Source organism: Oreochromis aureus, linkage group 18 (genome assembly GCF_013358895.1).
Source record: "Oreochromis aureus strain Israel breed Guangdong linkage group 18, ZZ_aureus, whole genome shotgun sequence".
NCBI lineage: Eukaryota > Metazoa > Chordata > Actinopteri > Cichliformes > Cichlidae > Oreochromis > Oreochromis aureus.
The window spans coordinates 24451040-24474104 of record NC_052959.1 but is presented as its reverse complement, the minus strand read 5'-3'; the positions used below and the strand labels follow the sequence as shown (position 1 = coordinate 24474104).

General features: G+C 42.1%; 1 protein-coding gene across 3 annotated transcripts in view; it reads left to right on the top strand.

The window, feature by feature from the left end:
* Window positions 1-20641, top strand: part of ankrd12 (ankyrin repeat domain 12) — a 37591-nt gene extending 16950 nt beyond the window's left edge. The window contains exons 2-13 of one of the 3 annotated variants that reach the window (XM_039601907.1): window positions 3935-4049; window positions 6422-6572; window positions 7864-7935; window positions 8355-8495; window positions 9494-9697; window positions 9925-10067; window positions 11413-11560; window positions 11676-16090; window positions 16997-17095; window positions 17284-17427; window positions 17538-17633; window positions 19312-20641. In XM_039601907.1, coding sequence (XP_039457841.1) covers window positions 3990-4049; window positions 6422-6572; window positions 7864-7935; window positions 8355-8495; window positions 9494-9697; window positions 9925-10067; window positions 11413-11560; window positions 11676-16090; window positions 16997-17095; window positions 17284-17427; window positions 17538-17633; window positions 19312-19497 — 5859 coding nt within the window. In that variant the 5' untranslated portion in view covers window positions 3935-3989 and the 3' untranslated portion in view covers window positions 19498-20641. Of the gene's footprint in view, window positions 1-3934; window positions 4050-6421; window positions 6573-6618; window positions 7683-7863; window positions 7936-8354; window positions 8496-9493; window positions 9698-9924; window positions 10068-11412; window positions 11561-11675; window positions 16091-16996; window positions 17096-17283; window positions 17428-17537; window positions 17634-19311 lie in introns of those variants that run through there. The other 2 variants (XM_031731045.2, XM_039601908.1) reach the window with 2 other exon arrangements.
* The last annotated feature ends 2424 nt before the right edge of the window (window positions 20642-23065 follow it).

Genomic DNA, 23065 nt, shown 5'->3' with positions numbered 1-23065 from the left:
AATGCTGAACATTTGGTAGTTGAAGACTCTTAAATATGACCACTTAATTTTAGAAAACTCACAAAAACCTCACCTTGAACTTGTGATTGGCATTTTGTAGACAATGAATGTAGTGGATATTACCATCACTTGTATACCTACTAACAGTGGACTTTTCACTACTAATAGTGTAGAAGCAATGCCAGTCTTTCAAGGATACTGGTTGCCCTTGTCCTTCCAATTTTAACCCTGTACATGAGGACAGGCTCCCATTAAAACACAAGTTAAAGAGAATGAGGCCGAAATATGCAAGCAACAGTTTCGTTCCCAAGTAATCTTAACAGTTAATCAGTTTTTTTTCCCTTTTATAATATCGCAATATGATGATTAAAAACACACAAGTTGACGTCAAGTTGACGTTAACATGTAAAATTGATATGTTAAATATGTATGCATTTTCCTGAAGAAAAAGCTTGACTCATTTGCTTGTAATTGATAGAGTGGGGTTTTTAAAGCATTTGAATGGTAGAACCTCTCTTTGTGTTAGGAAAAAAAATGCAAACAGCCATAAATTTTGAGGATGGTCATGATTTTCAATTACTCCAATAGTAAGTAAATTATAAAATCATTTTTATTTGACTGTTTCTTGTCTTATGATAGATATTTTTCCTTGTTAGTACTTAAGTTTTCAATATACTCTGATAAAGACATAAGCAGCTAGAAAGATCACGTCTGAACAGTCATTCCTGTTATACTTCTTTGAAATCTGCTTAAAGTCTCATGCACAGTCGGTGCATTGTAAAGTCTCCAGACAAGTCTGTGCAGTCATAAGAAATTGGCAAGCATGCAGACATCCTTATGGACCCTCGCACTCACCTAATAATTGAAATTTACATCAATTAGACCTGGAGCTGGGCGATATATCGAGTTTTTTAAAAATATCGATATATTTTTATACGAGATATAAGATGTGACAATATCCTTTATATCGATATAGTCTATGTTACGTTATAATTATAGTTGCGGAGCCGCAAGTTTGCCTCTCTTTCGTCCACTTTTGTCTTTACGCAACGTTACTCTACCTCGCCTCTCCTTCACTGAACACAACTCCCCCTCCTCCCCCATCGCTTCACCTGCAGGCAGCGACAAGATGGACACGGCAAATCTCCGTTAATGAGTTACTGCGCATCGCCCCGTGCGTGGGCCTGGACGGCGTCAACGTGTTAACGAGCTAACCACGCTAACGAGCTAGCCACGCTAACGCCATGCACGGCCTGAAATCCTTTCATTTTCTCAAAAGTTGACTGCGCGCCTTTTGTATGAATTCTGGTTGTGCTTGATGACCGCGAACCGATTTTATGTGATACACAGCGCTCAGCAATCTGTCAAAAAATGTTTTAGTTCGACTTTGGTAAGCTACAGAGCTGCACCGCTTGATGGATTGTCGGAGCATTACGGCTACCGAGGAGCCTCGCGGAGTGATACCTACTGTGCTTCAACGTAATATTACCGTATTGTGTGTGTATAAGGACCATAAATGGCACCTGTTCAGAGACATGGTTACGAAGCGGATTTCAAACTCCAGGCTGTCAGTCACGCGGTAGAAGTTGGGAACAGAGCAGCTGTGAAATCTGTCTGTTATTATGCTCAGCGTCTTTTAGTTTACATTTTGACTCCACAATTGTGAGCTTTTTGTTATGCACAAAACAACATAGTTTTCTTTTATTTATAGAGCATCATTATTTAATAAATGCTCATAATTTATTTTTGAGTAGTTTTTTTTCATGTACATCTATGCTGTATGTTAATAAAAGTGCCTGTGTGACATCTGGGACACAGCTTTGACTAAGAACTCTCTTTTTGTTCTTACTTTATGGCTTTAAAAAAATATCGAGATATATATCTTATATCGCCATCCAGCTAAAAAATATCGAGATATGAATTTTGGGTCATATCGCCCAGCTCTAATTAGACCCTATCAGACTCGTAGACCAGGCAGGAATAATCAAGGTTTTAGTGTGTAACATGCCACTACTGTTTGAATATGGTGGCAATACAAGTAAAAGCTAGTTGTCAGCCACTGAAAGTAGGAGAATTTGTTACTACCTACCAGGCTTTGGGCCTGTGATACACATGTGCCAGTGTGAGATTAGATGATACTGTGTAAACAGGAGAAACTTGCAAAGGCAAAAGCAAGTCCAGCTGTCAGAAAGCTCTCTGCGGAACATTCAAAATGAAAAAGAAGATACAGTCCAGTTCAAACCCAGGTAAAGAGAGCCTGTCACAAGTAGTCCACATCATAGACAGTATAAAATATGGATGTAGCTTCTGTGTTTGTAAAGTGAAGCCAAAGCGGAAGGGCCACAAACCTGCATTCATTCTGATCTCCTCAGGATTTGAAAACAGGCTCACAGTTGTATAAAATCTTTCCTGTGTTTATGGGCTCATTTGCTAGTTTTAGGACATATTGAATAAAACATGAAGTTCTTTTTGTAAATTATGCTAATTGTAAGTGGTTTAAAACAAAGTTTATCTAGGATATCCCTATTATTTAATGACTTAACAATCACAGGTCTTTACAAGGATGTAAGAAATGCTCTGATCAGGGCATTATAATGAGACTACTATTCACTGGATTGGACCGTGGTGGCTATGTCCATACTGTATATTATCTATGGGTGGGAAGTGATCTTTAGAGTCATTAAATAGTTCCCAGTGAATATGGGATTCTTCCTGTGAAATGTCCTTTCCTACTTAAAAACCCAGAAAACATGCTAGCCAGTGCCAAACACTTTGTCACATTTTGTTGTCAGAACTTTCCTGTGAGTGATTTCTGATCTGATTATTTATTCATAAATTATTCAGCCTGGAACTTGCCAGAATTGTTGGGAACACCAGAGCTGTGCTATTTACTGAGATGGCTTACCCCTTAACACAAAAGCCCTGGTTGTTTTATGAATAAGTGCAATACTAAAACTGCTATCATGCTTGTTCTTTTCTTGGAAAATTAAGTGTCTACTATGAAATTTAGAGTTCCCTTGTATTTTTGATGCCTATGAGTAATGGGTGCTGCCCCAATCATTTTGGAGGCTGCTTAACAACTAATCAATGGCTCTCAGGTTTCTTAATATAGAGTAAAAGTGGGACTTTCATAAGCAGCGGGAGGCTATTTCTGCTCAGTCATCGTGGTACTGGGTGTGTATATGTGAGCGAAAAAAGGAAGCAGGGAAAGTTCATTCAAAGTACTAGATAATAGAGGGTCTCATGACTGAAAGCTGCAATCTTCATGTGGCAAGATAACTGACAGATGCCATGTTGGCTTCAGGTGCAGGCTCAGCTTCAGTGTTGTACTTTCTCTAAAGTGCTGGCACCCACAGTGCACCCCAGTGACTCTGCAGCTTGTGTTACTACACCGTCACAAACCACATCAGAAACGAGCTCGGTTACACTGATGAGTAGGCCACAGTGACAACATACAGAGGGGGACGTTTTCCTCTCAGAAACCCAAGAAGTCCCTAAAACTGTGATTCATGCTGCCTCATGTAGTTTTTCCTGCCAGTGCTTTAAGGTCAGTCTCGAGAGATGCAATGGAAATTTCAATAAAAATCCCTGATTACAGATCCACTCAACCTACATCCTGAAACACAGCTGAGTTGTGCTCGGTGGCAGCACTATTTCATACCCTGCCCCTCCATTGCTCTGTGGGGGTTAAGTGACTTTTCTTTACTTGGCTCGTTTCCTCTGTAACACAAACATTTGTTGAAAGCCTATAAACAGTCTCTGAAAAAAATGTTATTTAATTGTACCTGCATTTTAAAACCATCTCCTGCTCTTGCCACTGTCTGGTGCAGGCGTGCTCTGTTTGCAGCAAGAATTACTAGGTCAGGCATCCATTCAGGCAGTGATGTGGCAGGGTTGAAATCCTCCTCACTGCTGTTGTGGTCTCTGTCTCCAGGTGCATGATGAACCTACTGTGCTGTAGCTGTCTAAGCTAGTCAGGTTGCCTCACCATGGCAAAACCTGGGAGCGACAGAGATGGAGCCATGGTGGATAAGCAGGCGGGGAAGAAGGTATGTGACTCTCATACTTCAAATAGAAGCTTCTATTACCATCCTGTGGTAAACACATTTCCTGCAATTTTACAAAGGTGATACTTGTTTTCTTTACATTTTCTTGGGGAAATGCTGTACAAAATTGATCCCAAATAATGCACAGGTGATTCTAAATACAACTAAATGAATTCAGAGTTTGGCGGAAACAGTCAATATGATCACATGATCAATGAAAATGGCATTTGAATAAATAAATATTGACTGCTCAGTTCACATAATATTGTAGAACAATCTGGTTCATTCACATTTTCTTTCATCGAGCAAACTAGGTAAAATAAAGTTAAATTGAGAAGCTGTTATTGATGCTAAATCATGTGGCATGCAGGGAGAGTTAGCCTCCAAGACAGCTGACTTCTTTTAGTGCTTCTCTAGTGTGTGTGTCACTTTTTGCTTCCTGAGTGACAGTTTTGGTTTGTTTTTTTTGTTTCAGTTCTCAAACATCTGCATCAATGTTTCTTGGGTTTTAGAGCTCTGATGTGTAAACACTCATCACCCACTTGCTGAACACTAACATCTGGGCACCAGCAGGGAGCACATCTAAGCGGCATTATTCTTTATATCGGCTTGTTCTGTAAATGTCAGTGCACTTCAGCTGCCATACATGTACATGTTGACATCGATGTGGTTATGTTCGGCCAACATTGTGATTTAATCATATGTAGTTTACCAGTAATAGAAAGAGATAAATCTTGTGGTTCATCAAAAGCATATTCTTAACACAGCATATATTTGTGTGGGGGTTTTTCCTATTGTGATACAGTACTCTGCTTTAACCCAGCTGATGCACTGAAATGTTGTGCGTGAGAAATATCTGACGTACTATCTCCTATATTACCATGCAAACAGGACTTAATTACCCTTTTCTACATAAACACAAGGAAGCATTTGCGTCTGCTTTTATTTTCAAGGCAAAGGTACTTCACATCTTAGCTCTCATCTACTTTCAGCCGTGCCAGACACTTCAGCTTTGCACAGCTGGCACATTGCTTCACTGAGATCAAAGAAGCACCACGCTGCAGACATTTTCCTCCTGCCAGAAATGTATTTTACTGCACCAAAGTGCAGCACACTAAAAGTAATGGTTCTGAAAAAGCTTTGTCTGCAGATCAGAGTGCAGAATAACCCAGTAACTGAAAGACACTGTGATAATGGAGAGATTAGTGGTATTGCTGTGGGTTGTGTTTGATGCTGGAGTGTTTTCGCTCCACCTCCACCGTGTGTATTTTCTGTAGAATCAGATTTTATATGTGCATGGAGTGGCTAATTTCAATTCAGGCATTGAAAACCAAAATTACAACCATAGAAGCAATCAGCAGCTGCAAGTGGGAGGGATCAAATTTAACATCTTGTGTCTTTTGAAGTGGGTGTTGTCGTCTTTTCTGCTCAATTATGGCTCAGATTTTGGTCACCAAAGAAATGCAAATTACCCAAATGAGGTGGTACTTGTGTTCAACAGGAAGCCACCCTGTATATGTAGGTAATTTTCTTGCTTTATCGTCCCATTTCAGGCTTTTCATGGTCAACCTTGCTTTACGTGTTTTCAGTATTATAGCTATTAAATTTGAGGGGTTTGAGTTTGGAATTAGTTGTCACTGCAACGTCATCTGAGTGTCTCACTTAGTGTGTCTATAAAATGTCTGAAAGTTGTGATGCAAGTATAAGATAATTTACCAAAGCCATGGGGGACGACCCTAAGCAATTTTTGTCTGACCAGCAGGCTATATACGGTTTACAATGCAACACATTTCAGGACTGGAACTGCAGATATATTTTTGAATCGGATATGATTTAAATTGATGATCAGTAAAAAGGTGCTGTTATGCATTAAAAAGAAACCGTTAATCTATGAAGTCTGATGGTATTGAATGCTAATCTGGCAGTGCAGGTTGCACAGGTGTGAATATTTTCACGCTCCCACAGCACAGTGCCATAATGATGGACTTATTTTTCTTTCTTTTTTTCTCTTTTGTGTGTAAACTGATGGGGGGAAAGTTCCAGATCTTGTATTCTTCCCTTGAGACTTTGCCTTGGGAACAAGATTTAAGTGAGCCTTGCAAGCAGCACCCAAACACCGTATTGCAGTCGATGTTATCTCTGCAGTATAAGTCACGTAAAGCAGGAACTACCACCTGCATACTAAGCTCGATCCTGTTAGCTGTCAAACTAGTTGACATGGCTTTTAAAATGAGACTGCCAGGGTTTATTTGAGGCCATTGCTCCTTTGTTTACATATCCAGACACACTCGGCACTCAACTGAGGCCACACCTCTGCCTCGTTTGACCCGATTTTAATTCATGTGTGTGTTTTATTTCCTCCTCAACTTTGACAGAGCAAAGACAAGTTGTCGCCTTTCACCAAAACTCCAAAGTTGGACCGGAGTGAATTGCTGGGGAAGGAAGGGAAAGCAAAGTCTTCCATGAAGCGCAAGCTCTCCTTCACTACCAGTCCTCCACGGGCAGAGGAGCGAGACTCCGACACGGGTAAGGAGTGTTGCTGTTCCTCCCTCCAAACAGCCATGCTGCTGGCTCACTGCCATGTCTGTACACTGCCCCCTGGTGGCCTTCTGTCAAACAGGTCTTCAAATAGTCAACAATGGGTCAATATTGTTTCGAAAACGGGGCCTAAGTCAGGTCACACTGATGAACTTGTGGCCTGTTGTGTGTAATCTGAGATGGATGAAGAATCGTTCTATGAGAATGTATTTATTTTTTAGTGTTACAAATAGTAATCAGGGCCTCCTACCCCACCTTCTAATATAACACCATGTTTTATTTTTTTTCTACATTCAACACATTATGTCCTTATCTACAAAACACATTTAAAAAGAAAGACCAAAACCAGCAGTGAACTATGTAGCCGTAGATATCCAGTGTATCAGTGAACTGTAAAAAGCCCCACAAGAATCTTCACTGTTTTACATGTTCCCTCATTTTCAGTCCTCAATAGTAGAATAACCCTCTACAAATGCACTGCAATGCTGTATTTAACATTCATTTGTTAAATACACTATTTGTATTTTTACGTTTTTTTTATAAACTGCACTGTAGAAAGACCTTTGCAGTTGTCTTGAACCTCACTGATGGTGTACAGATTTTCCAATAACTGTCACTATGTTGACGATAAAAATGTGCTCAGCTTAGCAGTGCAGACATGTCATTCTTCCTCTCACTTGTGTAAACACTGTTCTAACCCCCTCTTTCAGTTAGAAGTTTAACTATATGTTTATCAGATTGAAGGCCTAAAAATAGGTTACTGCATCGTACAGCTGTAATTATAATAAATAAACTGCATGTTTATGGACTGCTTGAAGTCCTGCAGGTTTGCCTTCATCTCCTCTGTAGAGCAAAGCTCAACATGATCATTTTCATTGTGTGGTCCTGTGTCATTCTAACAGATGAGAACCCTCAATTTTGGAAGTATAATTTATGTCGCACACGTAATAAACTAGCACGGAGAGTGGCTTTGCCTTCCAGCAGCTTCCCCCGGTCCTTTTGTTGAGCAGCTGTAGGACGAGGCGAAGAAGCGACCCCAGTGACCGCCTCGGACCGGATCTCCTCTCCTGTCTGCTGTGTTGCCATGACTCATAATCTGTGCGTGGAGTGCGAGTGTGCCTTTGTGGCTGTCTGTATTTGAGTTCATGTGAAGCGAGGAGGGTGAGAGAGAGCGAGCGAGCGTTAATGCAGTGCTTTCCCACCCTTCCACCCCCCCTCCTTGCTCTCCTTTTCCTCCCCTCTCCCCCTCCCCTCCCATCCTCTCTGCTTTGCACTGTAGATGACTCAGACCCAGGCCAGTCGAGTGAGACCTGGGGAGAGAGATTAGTGCCTCCCTGCAGGATATACGCAGGTAATCGCTGCAGCCCGATCCTCAGCCCCCGCGCCCATCCACTTTGCGCTGCTATTCTGCTGTAAACACACATGCACACATGCACGCGTGTGTGTTTTCGCCTTGCATCTCCCCCCTGTTACAGCTCACGCATGTCTGTGTTTAGTAACAACCGACGGGTGGAGACTGGGGGGCCCGAGGAGTGCCGTCGGCACTTGGCTGGCTTAAGAGAATGCCATCTTCTTTTTGTTTTTGTTTTGTTTTTTAACTGTTTGTTTTTTGTTTTAAACCTCATGCTTGTCATCTGTTTCTCTGCGCGCTCAACAGATACAAGGGGAAGAGGAAAAAATGTGATGCAGTCACAATGAAGTTGCATCTTGTAAAAGAGGACCTTTCTTGGTGTTTTTTGTAATTTTTCTCCAAACTCATTCTTGTTACAGATAAAGATGGACCAGACAAGAAGAAGGTGAAAAAGGAAGCTGGGGGCAAGAAATCCCAGGCACCCAACTTTTTGTTTGGGTATCCGCTGTCGGAGCGCAAACAGATGGCTCTCCTAATGCAGATGACCGCCAACAGTCCAGGTTTGTGTACTCGCCCTCTCACCATGTCCTCAAGAAGGGTCAGTGTATATTTACTGCTAGATGAGTCATACTTCAGAATGTCTCTTGTTTTTGTTTTTGTTTTTTTAGGAATAGGATGCCAATCTAATATTTCTGCTCAAAAATCTTATCTGTGGTGTTTGTTAGTGATACTGTCCTGCTGCCGTAGATTAGAACTGAAAATAGCTGAGTTGGCGAGGAGTTAAGGTTACTGTGGTTTTTGGTTTTGTTTTTTTCAAAGTTTACGTGTTTTCTAGTAGTTATTGCAGTTTGGTTTTGTTTGTCTTTTGCTTTACTCATTAAAGGAGCTGTTTGACAGTGTTAAGCCTGCAAAAAACTGCAAGTTTTGTAAGAGCACAAAAAGGAGCATTTCCCAAACTGAAAAATTATTCTGTTAAATGACTCCAAATGAATTTGAGAGAATCGGGTTAGGAAATTTGGGAATTAAGCAGTGGTGCTGGAAGGGGATGACACTGCATTGTGGGGGGGGAGACGACCATGCCACTTCCTGCTGCTGTAGTCTGTCTACTACAGGAGATGGCTGGTTTTGCTGTACCCTGTGCTATGTGAAAAAGTTACTTCCTCTTGATAAGTTGAATAATATGTCATTTCCTTTCCGTTACGTTGTTGGCAGTTTTGAGAATTTTTTTTTTTCTTCATTTGTTCATGTATGTCATCCTTTGTCACCAGTGCTCATCAGCAGTCGATGAGAAATTGGTAACTAGGATGTTGTGAATTCACCAAACTCTGTATTGACACCATGCATTCAAACGTGCATGTGTAATGCCTACAAAGGTCCTGATGCATGTATGCTTACTCAGACATGGGTTTAAAGCAGTCAGTCCCAGTAAAACTGGATTCACTGTAGTTGTTCAGTCTAGAGAGAAAAACAGTTGTCTTAGTGTGTGATGTGTTTTTTTTTTTCTGTCTCTCTTCCCTTGGAGCATCATTTAAGTCTTTTTCTCTCTCCATGTGTCCAGACTCTACACCGAGTCACCCCTCACAAACGACCCCTGTGCAGAAGAAAGTCCCCAGCAGCGCCTCGTCTCGGCAGAAAGACAAGGTCAACAAGAGGAACGAGCGAGGGGAGACTCCCCTTCACATGGCAGCAATCCGGGGAGATGCTAAGCAAGTTAAAGAGCTCATTAGTCTGGGAGCTGATGTCAATGTCAAAGACTTTGCAGGTATGCCGCCCCAGGAGATGATAATTTAACAGCTTTCATCATGTCCCAGCAGTTGTTAATAATGACATTAGACTGAGTAACAGATGCTGATGCAAAGGCAATGTCTCAAAATGAGCTGTAATCAGTCTGCACATTACTACTGCCTATGCAGCTGTTGGTATGTCAAGTAGTAGAATTGAGAAAACAGCTGGTAAAAATTTTTAAGACTCTTCTTCTGTCCTCACCAGGTTGGACGCCTCTGCATGAAGCCTGTAATCTTGGTTACTATGATGTGGCCAAGGTCTTGATAGCAGCGGGTGCAGAGGTGAATACGCAGGGTCTGGATGACGACACACCACTTCATGATGCTTCCAGCAGCGGACACAAAGATGTAAGAGCTTTGAGTTAGTCTGTAACTGAAGGTCTTAAAAGTATATTGCACTTAAAAATTTTTGATTAAGGACTCTGCACAGGTCTGATGTGTGAAATTGTAACAGAATGGAAGAAGGACATTGTCTCAGTGAACTTACAAAATTCGATTAAACATTTCTGAGAATCAAAACAAAAATACACAAATTGATTTAAATTTGGCTTATCAAACCTGGACAGCTTCCAGGCGAATGCTACTTCTAGGTCGCTCAGCAGAAGACCTGTTTTGTCTTCCTACACTGCCTCTAAGATGCATGGTGCATGTCCTTCAGCTTTTCAAGACGGTGACCTTTCAACTTTGTGGAATTTGTGGATTTGGCAGGGAGACATATTTGGCAAGTAGGGAGGTTGGTGAGCCAAGATTATGTCAACATAGCCAGAAAAACGTATGTGTTCTTAATGTGCTCTGTGCCGGCACAGGATGGCACGCATCACAGTTCAGGTCGTTTGTGCTGAATATTTTCCTTAGACGCCTCTGGATGTTAGATGAACTCGAGCGAGTTGACGGTGTCACCTTGGGGATAAATTTACATTGAATAACAACCTTGCGAATGTTGACAAGCATGCTCCTGTTCGCACTCCTGTTCGCTCAGGAAACTGTGGACTCTGTAACTGAAACCTGCAAAAAACTTTTGTCATAGCTGGACACCCAGACACCCACCCACCCCCCCGCCATGAAAGCAGAGTCAGTCTGACAGATAAAAGTTGGCTGCTGCAAGTTTTGAGGGCTGTGGTGAAATCGTAGACCACACATGCAAGCGATCAGAATCAAACCTAAAAATGAGCAAGCTAAAAATAGCAGCAGCACTGAAAACTGACCCAAGAGGATGACTTTAAAAGGGAGATCAGCCAAATTTTAATCTGGTGTGCTTGTATGTATTCATGAGCCAATTCTTTTTGGATCGCACCTCTGATATAAAGGTTGCACAAGTCCATCCTTAATGCAGGAAGAGTCAGAGTACTGTTATATTTAGATGTGGACATTGCATACATGTTTTTTTTTTTTTTGGTTTTGTTTTTTTTGGCTGTCTTTAAATGTTAAGTCAAATATTTAATTCTGTTGCATCAACTTGCAGAATGTAGTATTTTATGATAAGAAGAAGAAGGCCACTCTTAGGTCATCAGCCAGTAAATTTGTTTTTAAGTTGTTTGAATTTAAAAATCATCAAAATGCATCAGATTGCCTTGAAGTGCATTTTGTTACTATTTTAAATGCCTTGGTAAAATGTTAGATTTTACCTTTTAAAAAATCTGAGACATGTCTGTCTGTCTAGGATTTCTCAGTGTAATTGTTGTGTTTTCTGTAGATTGTGAAACTTCTGCTTCGTCACGGCGGTAATGCTTTCCAAGCCAACAAGCGCGGCGAGCGCCCGGTGGATGTGGCAGACTCTCAGGAGCTGGAACAGCTATTAAAGGGAGAAGGGGCCGTGTCGGACCATGATGACAGCTCTTCAGGTGATTGTCCCACCTGTGTAATATTTATGTTTTGTTTTGTTTTTTTATTCCCCTAACATCGACATCCAGTAATGTGTCCACTGTAAATGAAGCTTAAGTCTACTGTACTCCACAGAATCTGAAGACCCACCATCTGTCAATCCATCCAGTGTCGATGACAACATGGAAGACTCTGATACTGAAAAGGACTCTGCCACGAAAGCATCGTCTTCCATGCCGGGGATGGATGAGTACGAATTTAAGGACGAAGAAGAGGAGGATGATCTTAGTAAAGCCCTGAATGACAGACACATCCTTAGGAGGGAGCTACGACAGCCGGAGAAGGAGGACAAAGACAGGAATCACGTTGCAGTAAAGCAAAGCAACAAGGGGGATTCCTCATCAAAGTCCAAAAAGCAAAAGACGTCTCGTGTCCACTGCAGCTCGGATACCTCCAGCGACGAAACGGAGAGCCTCTCAGAGAAGAGAAGCTCCCCCACCTGCTCTCATAGCTCGGAGAACGTCAGGCCGGACACAAGGTCGAAAAAGGACAATACTGAGCAAAAGGACAAAGGCAAAGTTAAGAGGAAGAGCAAGAGCCAGAATAAAAACAAGGAAAACCAAGAAGATGGGAAAGAAAACAGTAAAACGCTAGTCCTCTCTCTGGCAACAGTGTCTGAAAGCACAGAGAAGGGCCGGGAGGAAGACTCTTTCAAGATGTCTTTCAGTCCCAAAGATGACTCATCCGTCCACCTCTTCCACTTGTCAGCCATCAAATCTCCTAAACTGAACCACAGCCTGACAGATAAACAGACACCACTCAAACAGGAAAATGTGAAGATGTGCGTTTCCATCACTGACAGCTCGTGTCCGGTGGATGGTGTCAAATACAACCACTACACAGATGCAGACTACTGCACTGAAGGCTCCAGCACGAAGGGGTGTAAGCACAAGGAAAAGAGCAAACATCAACAGAAAGACTCCAGTGTGGACGGCGATGACGGCCACTCGAGCCCCTACAAAGACAGCAGCATAGGAAACAACATAGACAGCGAGGGTGCCTTACGGAAGACTGATTTAGACGGAAAAGTCGTGAAGAAGCATAAATTTAAACACAAAGAGAAAGACAAACACCGCAGGGAATATGAGGCAGAACGGAGCCGCCAAAGGCAAAAGGAGGCCAGGAAAGACAGCCACAGGAATTTGGAATTTGACAGAGAGTTCTGGAAAGAAAATTTTTTCAAAAGTGATGAGACAGATGAACCTCTGCCAGTAAAAAAGGAAAGTGAAGACAACAGCTCGCTTCAGAAGACTGCTGATTCCTCTCCTGTGAAAGATGAGCGAAACCCAAAGGAGAAACACTCCGGCAGCAAGGAAAAGAGGCCAAGAGAGGAGCGAGAAAAAGACAAGAGCGTGAAAAAAGAGCGGAAGGAGGCGGCAGGAAGAGAAGAGAAGGTGAAGGATTCAAAGCTGAGCGAGCATGACGAAAAGGTGGACTGCCACGGCTCAGGACGGATTCCTGAGGAGTCGCTGCAGAGCAACAGCATGAAAGAAGAAACAGAGGAGAAACCCATAAGTGGGATCACAGCTGATCAAGAACAGCTGGAGCCTGCAGAAAAAGGCTCACGCGAGAAAACTGACAAGAGGCTCCCAGGAAAGGAAAAGGATTCAGACAAAATGGAGAAAAGGCATCTAGACAAGGAAAAAAAGGTCAAAACGGAGCACTCTGACAAAACTGAACCACAGAACTCAGTGGATCGTTGGAAGGAAAAGGAGCGAGCGGGATCCATCTCTTCCGTTTCGCCTGGAGAGAAAAGCTCCAAAGAAAACGAGAAGCTGAAATCTTTAACCACAACAAAAAAGCATGAAGACAGCAGGAAAAGTAAAGACAAGTTTGACAAACGGTCTGATAAGGAGAGGCAGGACAGAGACTATAATGCCGGGGATCACAGAGAAAAGGATCGCACAAGCTCTGATAGGAAAGGAAAACCTCTGGAGAAGACCACGGATCACAGTAAATCTGATCGCACCAAAGAAAAGGACTTTGACAGGAAAAGAAGAGATAAAATAAAAGATGGAACGCTGTCCTCTACCTCCAATCTGAAATTACTTTTAGAGGAGAAGAAAAGCCATCTCTCTGAGAGCGGCAAGTCCTTATCTACAAAATCAAAGGAGGAAGCAGTGAGAACGCCGGAGAAGGATCGCGATAGGCGAGACCGTGACAAAGACTCGGATAGACACAAGGACAAGGATAAAGAGCGACACAAAGACCGCTCCCAGCAGGCCAAAATCAGCAAGGCCAAATCCAGTGAGACGGAGGCAGACAAGGCCAAATTGAAAGCCCCGCCAGCAATACGAGACGCCAAACCAAAAGAAAAGAGACTTGTGAATGATGACCTGATGCAGACCAGCTTTGAGCGCATGCTCAGCATGAAGGATCAAGAGATTGAGCTGTGGCATCGGAAGCACCTAGAAAAACTCAAACAGAAAGAGCGGGAAAGGCTTAAACAGCGGCCTGTGGCAGATCCAGGGAAGTCCAAGCCTAAAGACAGAACAAAAACAGAACCATGCTTGAGTAAGGAGCTAACACGCTCAAAAAGCTCTGAAACACCTGATATCCACAGCAGAGATAAACCCCTGAAGGATGGCACTAGCCCCAGAACGGTGTCACTTGATGGGAAGAGTCTGCCCTCTATCAGCGCAAAGGTCATATCAGCCGTGGAAAACTGTCTGACGAGATCACCCCGTCCTGAGAACGACCGCTGTGGCATCATTTCCAGGTCTGTTTCTTTAGTCTCTGTTGCCAGCTCGGAGGATTCGTGCCAGGCAACGACATTAACTCCCAGAAATGCCGAATACGATTCTGACGTAAACATGGAAACCTCAGACTCCCAGCCTGCATTTCTTCAGTCTTCCCTCGTCATTCAAGCTACAAGGTCGCCGTCTGTTCACGATAAAGACTGCAACAGTCTTCCAGATGTTTCACAAGGTAATCGAGTGATATCCAGCAGGCATGAATCTCCTTACCTCAGGGCTATTCTGGATGAGGATGCCAACTCATCAACTGAAGGCAAAGCTGTTGAAAATCTGCCAAAATCCAACCTGCCTGCGATCTCAGGAGAGGAGCCGAGAATGAAGGAGGCCTCAGAAACTGAGGAGAGCCTGAGTACACAACAAAATTCAAATTCAGTTACCGATCCAGTCACAGAGAGGGAAGGAAGCACTGCTGGATGCTCGACAACACAACTGTTAAACAAAGATCTTCCCAGTAAAAGCGTGACGCTTCCACAGTCCAGCAGCTCACAGTGCAGTAGTTCTCAAAGTGGGTCGGCGGAGCAGAAACCTCTTCCTCTATCTGAGCCTCCTGCTGTCCAAGACGTCCAGTGTCAGATGGAGACCTCACAGGCAGAATGTGTTACTAAAGAATCTGATCAGCCGTCAGTACCTACAGCTTCTCAAGCTGCTGAGCTGTCAGCACTCACAAACACAAAGATCTTCCATCATAGAGAACCACTCCCGTCTTCTGGTATTGAGAATCAGCAGCAGGCCGAGTTGGTTACCACGCAGGTTTCTGACCAAAAGGACACACTCATGGAGACCGCTCACGAAACAGAACCAGAAAATATGGAAACGGATGCAGAAAACTTGACAACAGAAGCGGTGGGGAGTCCCGTACCGTCCACCAGCTCGCACATTCCCACCTCTGCTGCCAGAGAATCCTCAACGGGTTTCAGCAGATCCGATGAGTTCAGGCCTTCTCAAGAGGATGCGGATGCATGTGTCCAAGACTGCAAGAAATCACAGCCTTCCAGCGACATCTCAGGCCCATGTCTCGATGCTCTTACGGAGAAGGAAAGCGTGTCCTGTTCGAGCCCTGAACACAAGACTGAAGGGACAGCAGACGTACCACAAAGCTCGCACAACAGCGGTGGTGGTGCTGCTGTCTCTGCTATGACTGAGAGTTCATCCTTTGAAGGCAGCCTGAGTACAGACGGCTCACCTGAATCCAAAGCAGAGGCCTCCTCAGAGCCCATGGAGGTCACACCTCCCGAGGAAAAACCAGAGTCATCCTCAGCTCTAGAGGAGCAGAGCCAAAGCGCCGTCCAGTCAGCAGATCCAACAGACGTCAGCAGCAGCGCCTCAGGGAGTTCCTCTCCGCAATCCGGAGACCGGGAGTCCGACTCCTCAGGGGCGAAGCTCAAGGTTCGTGCAGCAGACGAGGAAATGGACATTCACGTGCCCCATCCACGCAAGAGGAAGATGCCGAAGGTGTCGCTCTCCCAGACGTGCTCCACCACACACCAAGAGAGGGAACAGCAGTCACTAGCGGCTATCGTTGACTCTGTAAAGCTGGAGGAGATCGAGCCCTACCAGTCAGACAGGGCTAACCCATACTACGAGTTCCTGCACATCCGCAAGAAGATCGAGGAGAAGCGTAAAGTGTTGTGCAGCGTCGCCCCACAGCCGCCGCAGTATTATGACGAATACGTGACCTTTAATGGCTCATACCTCCTAGATGGGAACCCACTCAGCAAACTCTGTATACCAACTGTGAGTCGTCATTGTTATTATTGATTTTATTTTATGTTTTTTAGACAAAACTGCAGCAGGGATGATGTGCATACTCTTTTATGATTCAAAATGAAGCTAGTGACCAATTGACCTTTAGTGCAAAGAACAGAGCACAATGATTGTCTGATCTCATTATCTTGGCTTCATAAGATGATCCATAACTGCAGTTGAATATAAATTTACACTAATCAGGCGGCTCTAATTTATATATTTCTGGCAAGAAATCATTTGCTCTTCCTTTCACTGTACGTCAAAGTTAACATTAAATTTCTGACACATCCTCTATCCCTGTTTTTGGCGGTCGTGCTAATCTGGCACATTGTACCACTGCGGCTGTGAAGACAGGGGGGTCTGATTTTACCATTGTTTTAATTATATATCTGTAGAGAAGATGAGTCATAGATTACACAGGAGGTTATACATTTTGAACAGATGAGACTTTGTTGGAAAAATATTGAAAAGAAAATTAAATCTTATCAGTGAAACAGAAGAGTGACAAAAAGCAGTCTAGTAGTCAGATGAGCTAATGCCACGACGAGCCATCCATCCGTCCACAACACAATCATTTGTTTTCACCCAAACTGTGAGCACACCATTGATGTCTTGGTGTTAACTGCTCATTTAATTAAGGCTCAGAGCCTTAAGCATTTCATCTCCCATGTTTACCATGCCTGCAACCCAAAGTGTATTTTAGAGCATATTAGAGGTCTACGTGCTGATCGTGCTCAGTTTTCTGCATAGATGCACGGCATCACTGCTACACACCAATCATTTTGCAGTACTAAACTTTACCTGATAATATTTTCTCATCTCTCAGATGTCAAACTGCACTCCTGACCATGTTTGTAAAAATCTTTCTCCTTTTTAAACGGTTCGTTTGGACAGATAACTCCTCCTCCGTCGTTACCTGAGCAGCTCAAAGAGATGTTCAAACAGCAGGAGGTGGTCCGCATGAAACTACGACTGCAACACAGCATTGAAAGGGTACGTAGTTCTGCTGTTGGCGCTTCGCATTGTTAAATATCGTCTGTGTTATGCCTGCAGGTAAATTAACCATGACTGTGTTTGGTGCTGTGTTACATGTTTTCTCAAAAAGATTTGAGTTTCACGCTAACACACACACAAACGTTGGATTTATGACACTGACTGGATTTCTTTTTTCCTTCTTTAAGGAAAAGCTGATTGTTTCAAACGAGCAGGAGGTCTTACGAGTCCATTACCGGGCAGCAAGAACACTAGCCAATCAGACTCTGCCTTTCAGTGCCTGCACCGTTTTATTGGATGCTGAAGTGTACAACATGCCACAGGATGTCCAGGTAATTAACACAAGGACACCCATGAGTTTTATGTTTTACAGTCCAGTGTTTTTAGTGTATTTGGGGGATATTTGTGTGTTTGATGAGTTTATCATTTGTTTGTCTCGTAGAGTGATGATGGCAAAACATCAGTAAGGGACCGATTCAACGCCAGGCAGTTCATGTCGTGGTTACAAGATGTCGACGACAAGTTTGACAAACTAAAGGTGAGCAGTGAATCTGAAATTATGAGGAGATGGTCAGAAATATCATTGCAGGAGATTTTTATTGTATTCCAAAAAATGTAGAAAGAGTTGTTTGTTTGTTTGTTTGTTTGTTTGTTTGTTTGTTTGTTTTCGATGGTCCTATTGTCTCATATGTGAATGCTTTTAATCTTTCAGTGATTGTGTCCTGCTAGTTGTTGCTTTTTACATCTGAGATACAGATCTCTCCCTTTCATGCATCTGAGATTTATCTTGTGATGTCTTGGCGTCCGTGCTCAGGAAGCCAAGAGGCAGCCAGGAAACTGAGAAGGGTCAGGGGTAGCCAGAGAGCAACGACTTCCAAGTTTAAAGCAAGGGGGATGTTTATAAGTTAATTAATTGCATATGGCTTTAATCTCTGGAAGGGATGAAAAATAAATGTGCTAAAAGGAACCACCAACTACACTTCCTGACCATTTTATTAGGTACACCTAACTAGGACTGCATTGGAGCCCCAGAACTGCTTTAATTTTTCATGGCACAGATTTAATAAGGTGCTGGAAACATTGCTGAGATTTTAATCCATATTGACATGATAGCATGACACAGTTGCTGAACATCCTTAATGCTCCCGGTCCAACGTATCCCAAAGGTGCTCTGTTGGATTGAGATCTGGTGACTGTGGAGGTCATCAGAGTACAGTGAACTCATTATTGAATTTTTTTTGAGGTTTGTAATATGGCACAAAACTCGCCTTGACTGTGGCATTTATATAATGCTCAGTCGGTACTGATGGATCTAAAGTGTGCTAAAAATAAAAAATATCGTCCGCACCATCATTCGTTCAGCAAACTGAACTCTTGCTAGAAGGTAGGATGGATCATTTCATTATGTTTACACCAAATTCTGACCCTATCATGTGAAAAGGTGTGTGTGTGTGTGTGTGTGTGTGTGTGTGTGTGTGTGTGTGTGTGTGTGTGTGTGTGTGTGTGTGTGTGTGTGTGTGTGTGTGTGTGTGTGTGTGTGTGTGTGTGGCTTCAGCTTCCCATTCTTAGCTGACAGAAGTAGCACCTGGTGTGCTTGCATTACCTTGATTGTAATGTGTGGTCATTTGAGTTACTGTTGCCTTCCTATCAGCTCGACGCGGTCTGGCCATTGTCTTCTGACATCAGCAAGGCTATTTTACCGAGAGAACTGCTGCTCACTGGATATTTTCTCTTCTCTGGATCCTTCTCTCTAAATCCTCAAGGTGTTTGTGTGGTAAAATCTCTGCAGATGGGCAGTTTCTGAAATACTTGTGAACTGACAACCATGCCACAATCAGTTAAATCTCATTTCTTCCCCATTCTGATGCTCAGTTTGAACTCCAGCATCTGACCATGTCTGCATACATAGGTACACTGAGTTTCTGCCATGTGATTGGTTAAGAAGTAGTTGAACAGGTGTACCTGATGAAGCACCTAGGGAAAGTTTCTCTAGTGTAGATCAATGGCACAGTCCAGTTTTTTGTTTTGAATTAAGCGTGGAGGAGAGCGTTTTTGGGTTTAGCAGCAGGGTGGAGAAAAACGTTTCACCTCGTGGTTGCCTTTGTTTTTTCTTCCTACCCTCTTCTCCACCAGTTCCTTCTTGGAGACGGACACTCTTGGTCTAAATGAGAACAGCTGTTGGATGAAGTCACGACCTTTTTTTCTTCCCTCCACAGACGTGTCTTCTGATGAGGCAGCAGCACGAGGCGGCAGCTCTGAACGCAGTGCAGCGCTTGGAGTGGCAGCTCAAGCTGCAGGAGCTGGACCCGGCCACCTACAAGTCCACCAGCATCTTTGAGATCCCCGAGTTCTACATCCCGCTCGTGGAGGTCAATGACGACTTTGACCTGACCCCGATATGAGCTGTAGGACAGACGCGCTTTGCCACAGCGGCGGCTAAATTGCTGACACGAGCGGGCAGCCCGCACAGTCAGGGAACAGGAAAGGAAAAAATGTGAAGCATTTATAATGAGGCAGTGATAAAAAAGAGCACTTAAAAAAAGAGACCATTTTAATTCCAGAGCTCTTAGAGTCCAAAACAGGCCGCCCGCCCACGAGGACGGGGAAGGAAGACCGTCCAGGCCACAGACGTAGCCGGGGAGCCGAGACGAGAAGCAGGGCCAGGCGGTGCAGCGAGAGGAGGCGCCGTGTGGACGACAACACCTCATCAAGCAGGGTCACACAAGTGAAAGATTTCAATTGTTTTCAAACTGAGTGTTCATACATTGTGTACAGACTGTGCTCTTAATTTTTTTTAACTTATTTTATACATAAATTGTGCATTTGTAAATAGCCATGTAATTATTGTTTTAAACTTGTAAAAAAACAACAAAAAATGATAGATATTTTGATTGTAAACTTGTTCTGTCTGATGTTTTAATGGACCAAAGTTCTTTTTTTTTTTTTTTTTTTTTTTTTTTTTTTTTTTTTTTTGATATCGAGTGTCCTCTTTGTTTGTGATGTTCTCGTTGTCGTTGGCTTAAAATCTTAAGCATGTGTTGGCTTCGGTTGCTTCTTTTCTTTTTTTTTTTCTGTTTTGTTTTTGCTGTTTCTTCCTTCCTCATCTGGACATCCACGCCACAGCTGGTGTTCTTTGACTTTGGCAATTAAATGCTGTGCATGCGTTGCATTGTTTGTACTTTTTTCCTAAAGAGCTGTACTGTGGACTTAATTGTGAGGTTTACTGAAGTGTTCAGACTATTTTTTGTTTTTCTTTTTCCCCTTTTTTGCGCCATTGTGTTATGTCCTTATTGTGGCCTCACTCCTCATGTTGTTCATTGTGTCTTGTGCACATTAAAGTCTGTTGTGGCTTCCAAGGAAACAAAAAACAAAAAAAAAATCATACTTTTACAGTTTCAATGTGAGATCACAACAAATCCTATTTTTTCAGCATAATGCCTTTTGAACGATAGTTCTAAAAAAGTCTATTTTAATATTTACTTGTTACATGACTTGTAGATATTTGTAATATATAATTGAATAAATTTTATTTGTTGTGAAATTACATTTTTTGTTGGTGTGATTCTTGGTAAAACCTATTTTCATAGTACAGTCACCTCAGCTGAACACTATTTAGTGGTAGTACTATGTTTAGCCAGTAGATGTCACTGTAAGCAGCACTGCACCTCCGGCTGTGACTTCATTCTTTTTCCTGTTGAAAAACAGATGCAGTAAAATAAAAGAGCAGGTTTTTGCTACCACTCAAAGGTAAGGAAGATGGGAAATGCTACTGAGGTCGTTATTTTTGGTGGTGTTAAATCTTTGAAATTACGAATATTGAGGGAGAGGGTCTGTCATTTGAATACCAACATAACTGCTCTCGCCTGTTTTAACAGTTTTAAATTTTCTGGAGCAGCATTTACGTTTAAAATAACAGTTTGGTATACAATTAGTAACACCTTACTAGTACCAGTTGGACCCCTTCAGTCTTCAGAGCTTCTTTAATTCTTCATGGCATAAAGTCAACAAAGTGTTGGAAACATTGCTCTGAGATTTTGGTCCATTTTGACATGACAGCATCACACGGTTACTGCAGATTTATCGGCTGCACATCTCTGAGGTGCTCTATTGGACTGAGATCTGGTGACTGTGGAGTACAGTACTCACTGTTCTGCTCAACCAGTTCGACATGATTTGAAGTTTGACATGGAAGGTTTTCATTTTAATTATTTTATTCTAATTGTGCTTTTTTTATGTACTTTAATGTTTTTAAACATATTTTTTAATTATTTATTTATTATTTTAATCATGTCCTTATTGTTAAGCACGTTGCTCAGCACTTGCTGTTTTTAAACCACTATATACGTAAAGTTGGCTTGGCTTGTGTTATCCTGCTGAGGCAGCCATCAGAAGGTGGGTACATTGTGGTGATAAAGGGGTGACATGGTCTGCAACGATACTCTGGCTCTGGCATTTAAACAATGTTTGTGTAAATGTTGCAGATGAAAGTTAGATTCATCAGACCAGGCAACATTTTTCCACTCTTGGTGAGTCTGTGTGAATAATGGCCTCAGTTTACTGCTCTTAGCTAACTGGAGTGGGACCCAGTGTGGTGTTCTGCTGAAGTAACCCATCTGCTTTGGCATGTTGTGCATTTAAAGACGCTCCTCTTGGTGTTGGTTATTTGTCATCTAAAACCCGAAACTCATGTGACTGGGTTCAAAACAGTTTGAAATGTTAAAGCAGTCCTGCTCATACACGCATGTCTTAAACTCAGCTTTAAGCTGAGCTTAAAGTTTCCTTCTTTAGCAGATGAAGGTGAAGAGAGTCCCTTAATGTAAAACTCTGCTGAAGCAAGTAGCAAGAAGAAAAACCTCTTTGGGTGGAACAATGTCAACAAGCTGCTTACACACTATTGCATCAGCATTATTATTCCAGTAAGATGATATTTAAAGGAGTATAATTAACGTGATAATACTAGTCCTACTTGGACCATTAATACTGACAAACCTAATGTGTTTTAATAGTTTGGTTTTATTTGGCTTTAACAGATTTTATTTGACACCTCAATCATTCCTGCACATCATTTTTATGAATGAAGGATTTACTGCTGGACCGTTACCTTCGACACCATAAGTTTTATCAGTGTGGAGCTTTTCCACTGCTTTAGTGTGTTTGTACGGTATATTTATACATGACAGTGAGGAATGATGTGGCACCAGCGCTCCCTAAAACATTTTTAACCTGTCCTTGTGTTGCTCTGTCTTCACCTTGTGCGTTCCCCACTTTTTCACATATTCTGGCCCTGAGAAATGCAGTTTCATGCCACAGTATTTTACATACGGCTGGAAAGACAAACTTGAAACAGTTTAGGATATGTAAACACTATGCTACATATAAATTGTCTACTCTGCAATATTTTGGATTCAAATATTATAGTTTTATTCCTTATCAATAATTTTAAAGCCTTGGTTAATTAGTTTTTTGCGGCTTTTAAAATACAAAATCTAATAATATCTTGCTGTGTTATAGGTAAGGGTTTAAAATCCTCTGCAACTGTAACAGTAAAGTTACACATATCAGTCAATCAGTAATTATGATCCAATAATGTGTAAGATTCTTAAGAGGGACATTTTGGATGAAAAGTATTTTTACTTTAGGTACATTTTGGTTTGGTTATACATCACAAAATAATTCTCTGATTTCTTTACACTTCCCTTTGACATATTCTTATTCCCTCTGACACCCACACAACTCATAACAAATGAAAATTAAATAAAATAAACCTAAGCAAACTAATCTTGAAAACTTTCAAACCTGATTTTTAGTCCAAAACAAAATTCATCACAAATTTAAAGTTAATTAACCTTTGTACAGATTAAAAAAAAACCAAAACAACTTGATCACTGTTAAATAAAAAAAACACACCTTTCTTTACTTGACCCTCATTTTTTTTTTTTTTAATTTCCTAAATCCGATTAAAATGTTAAT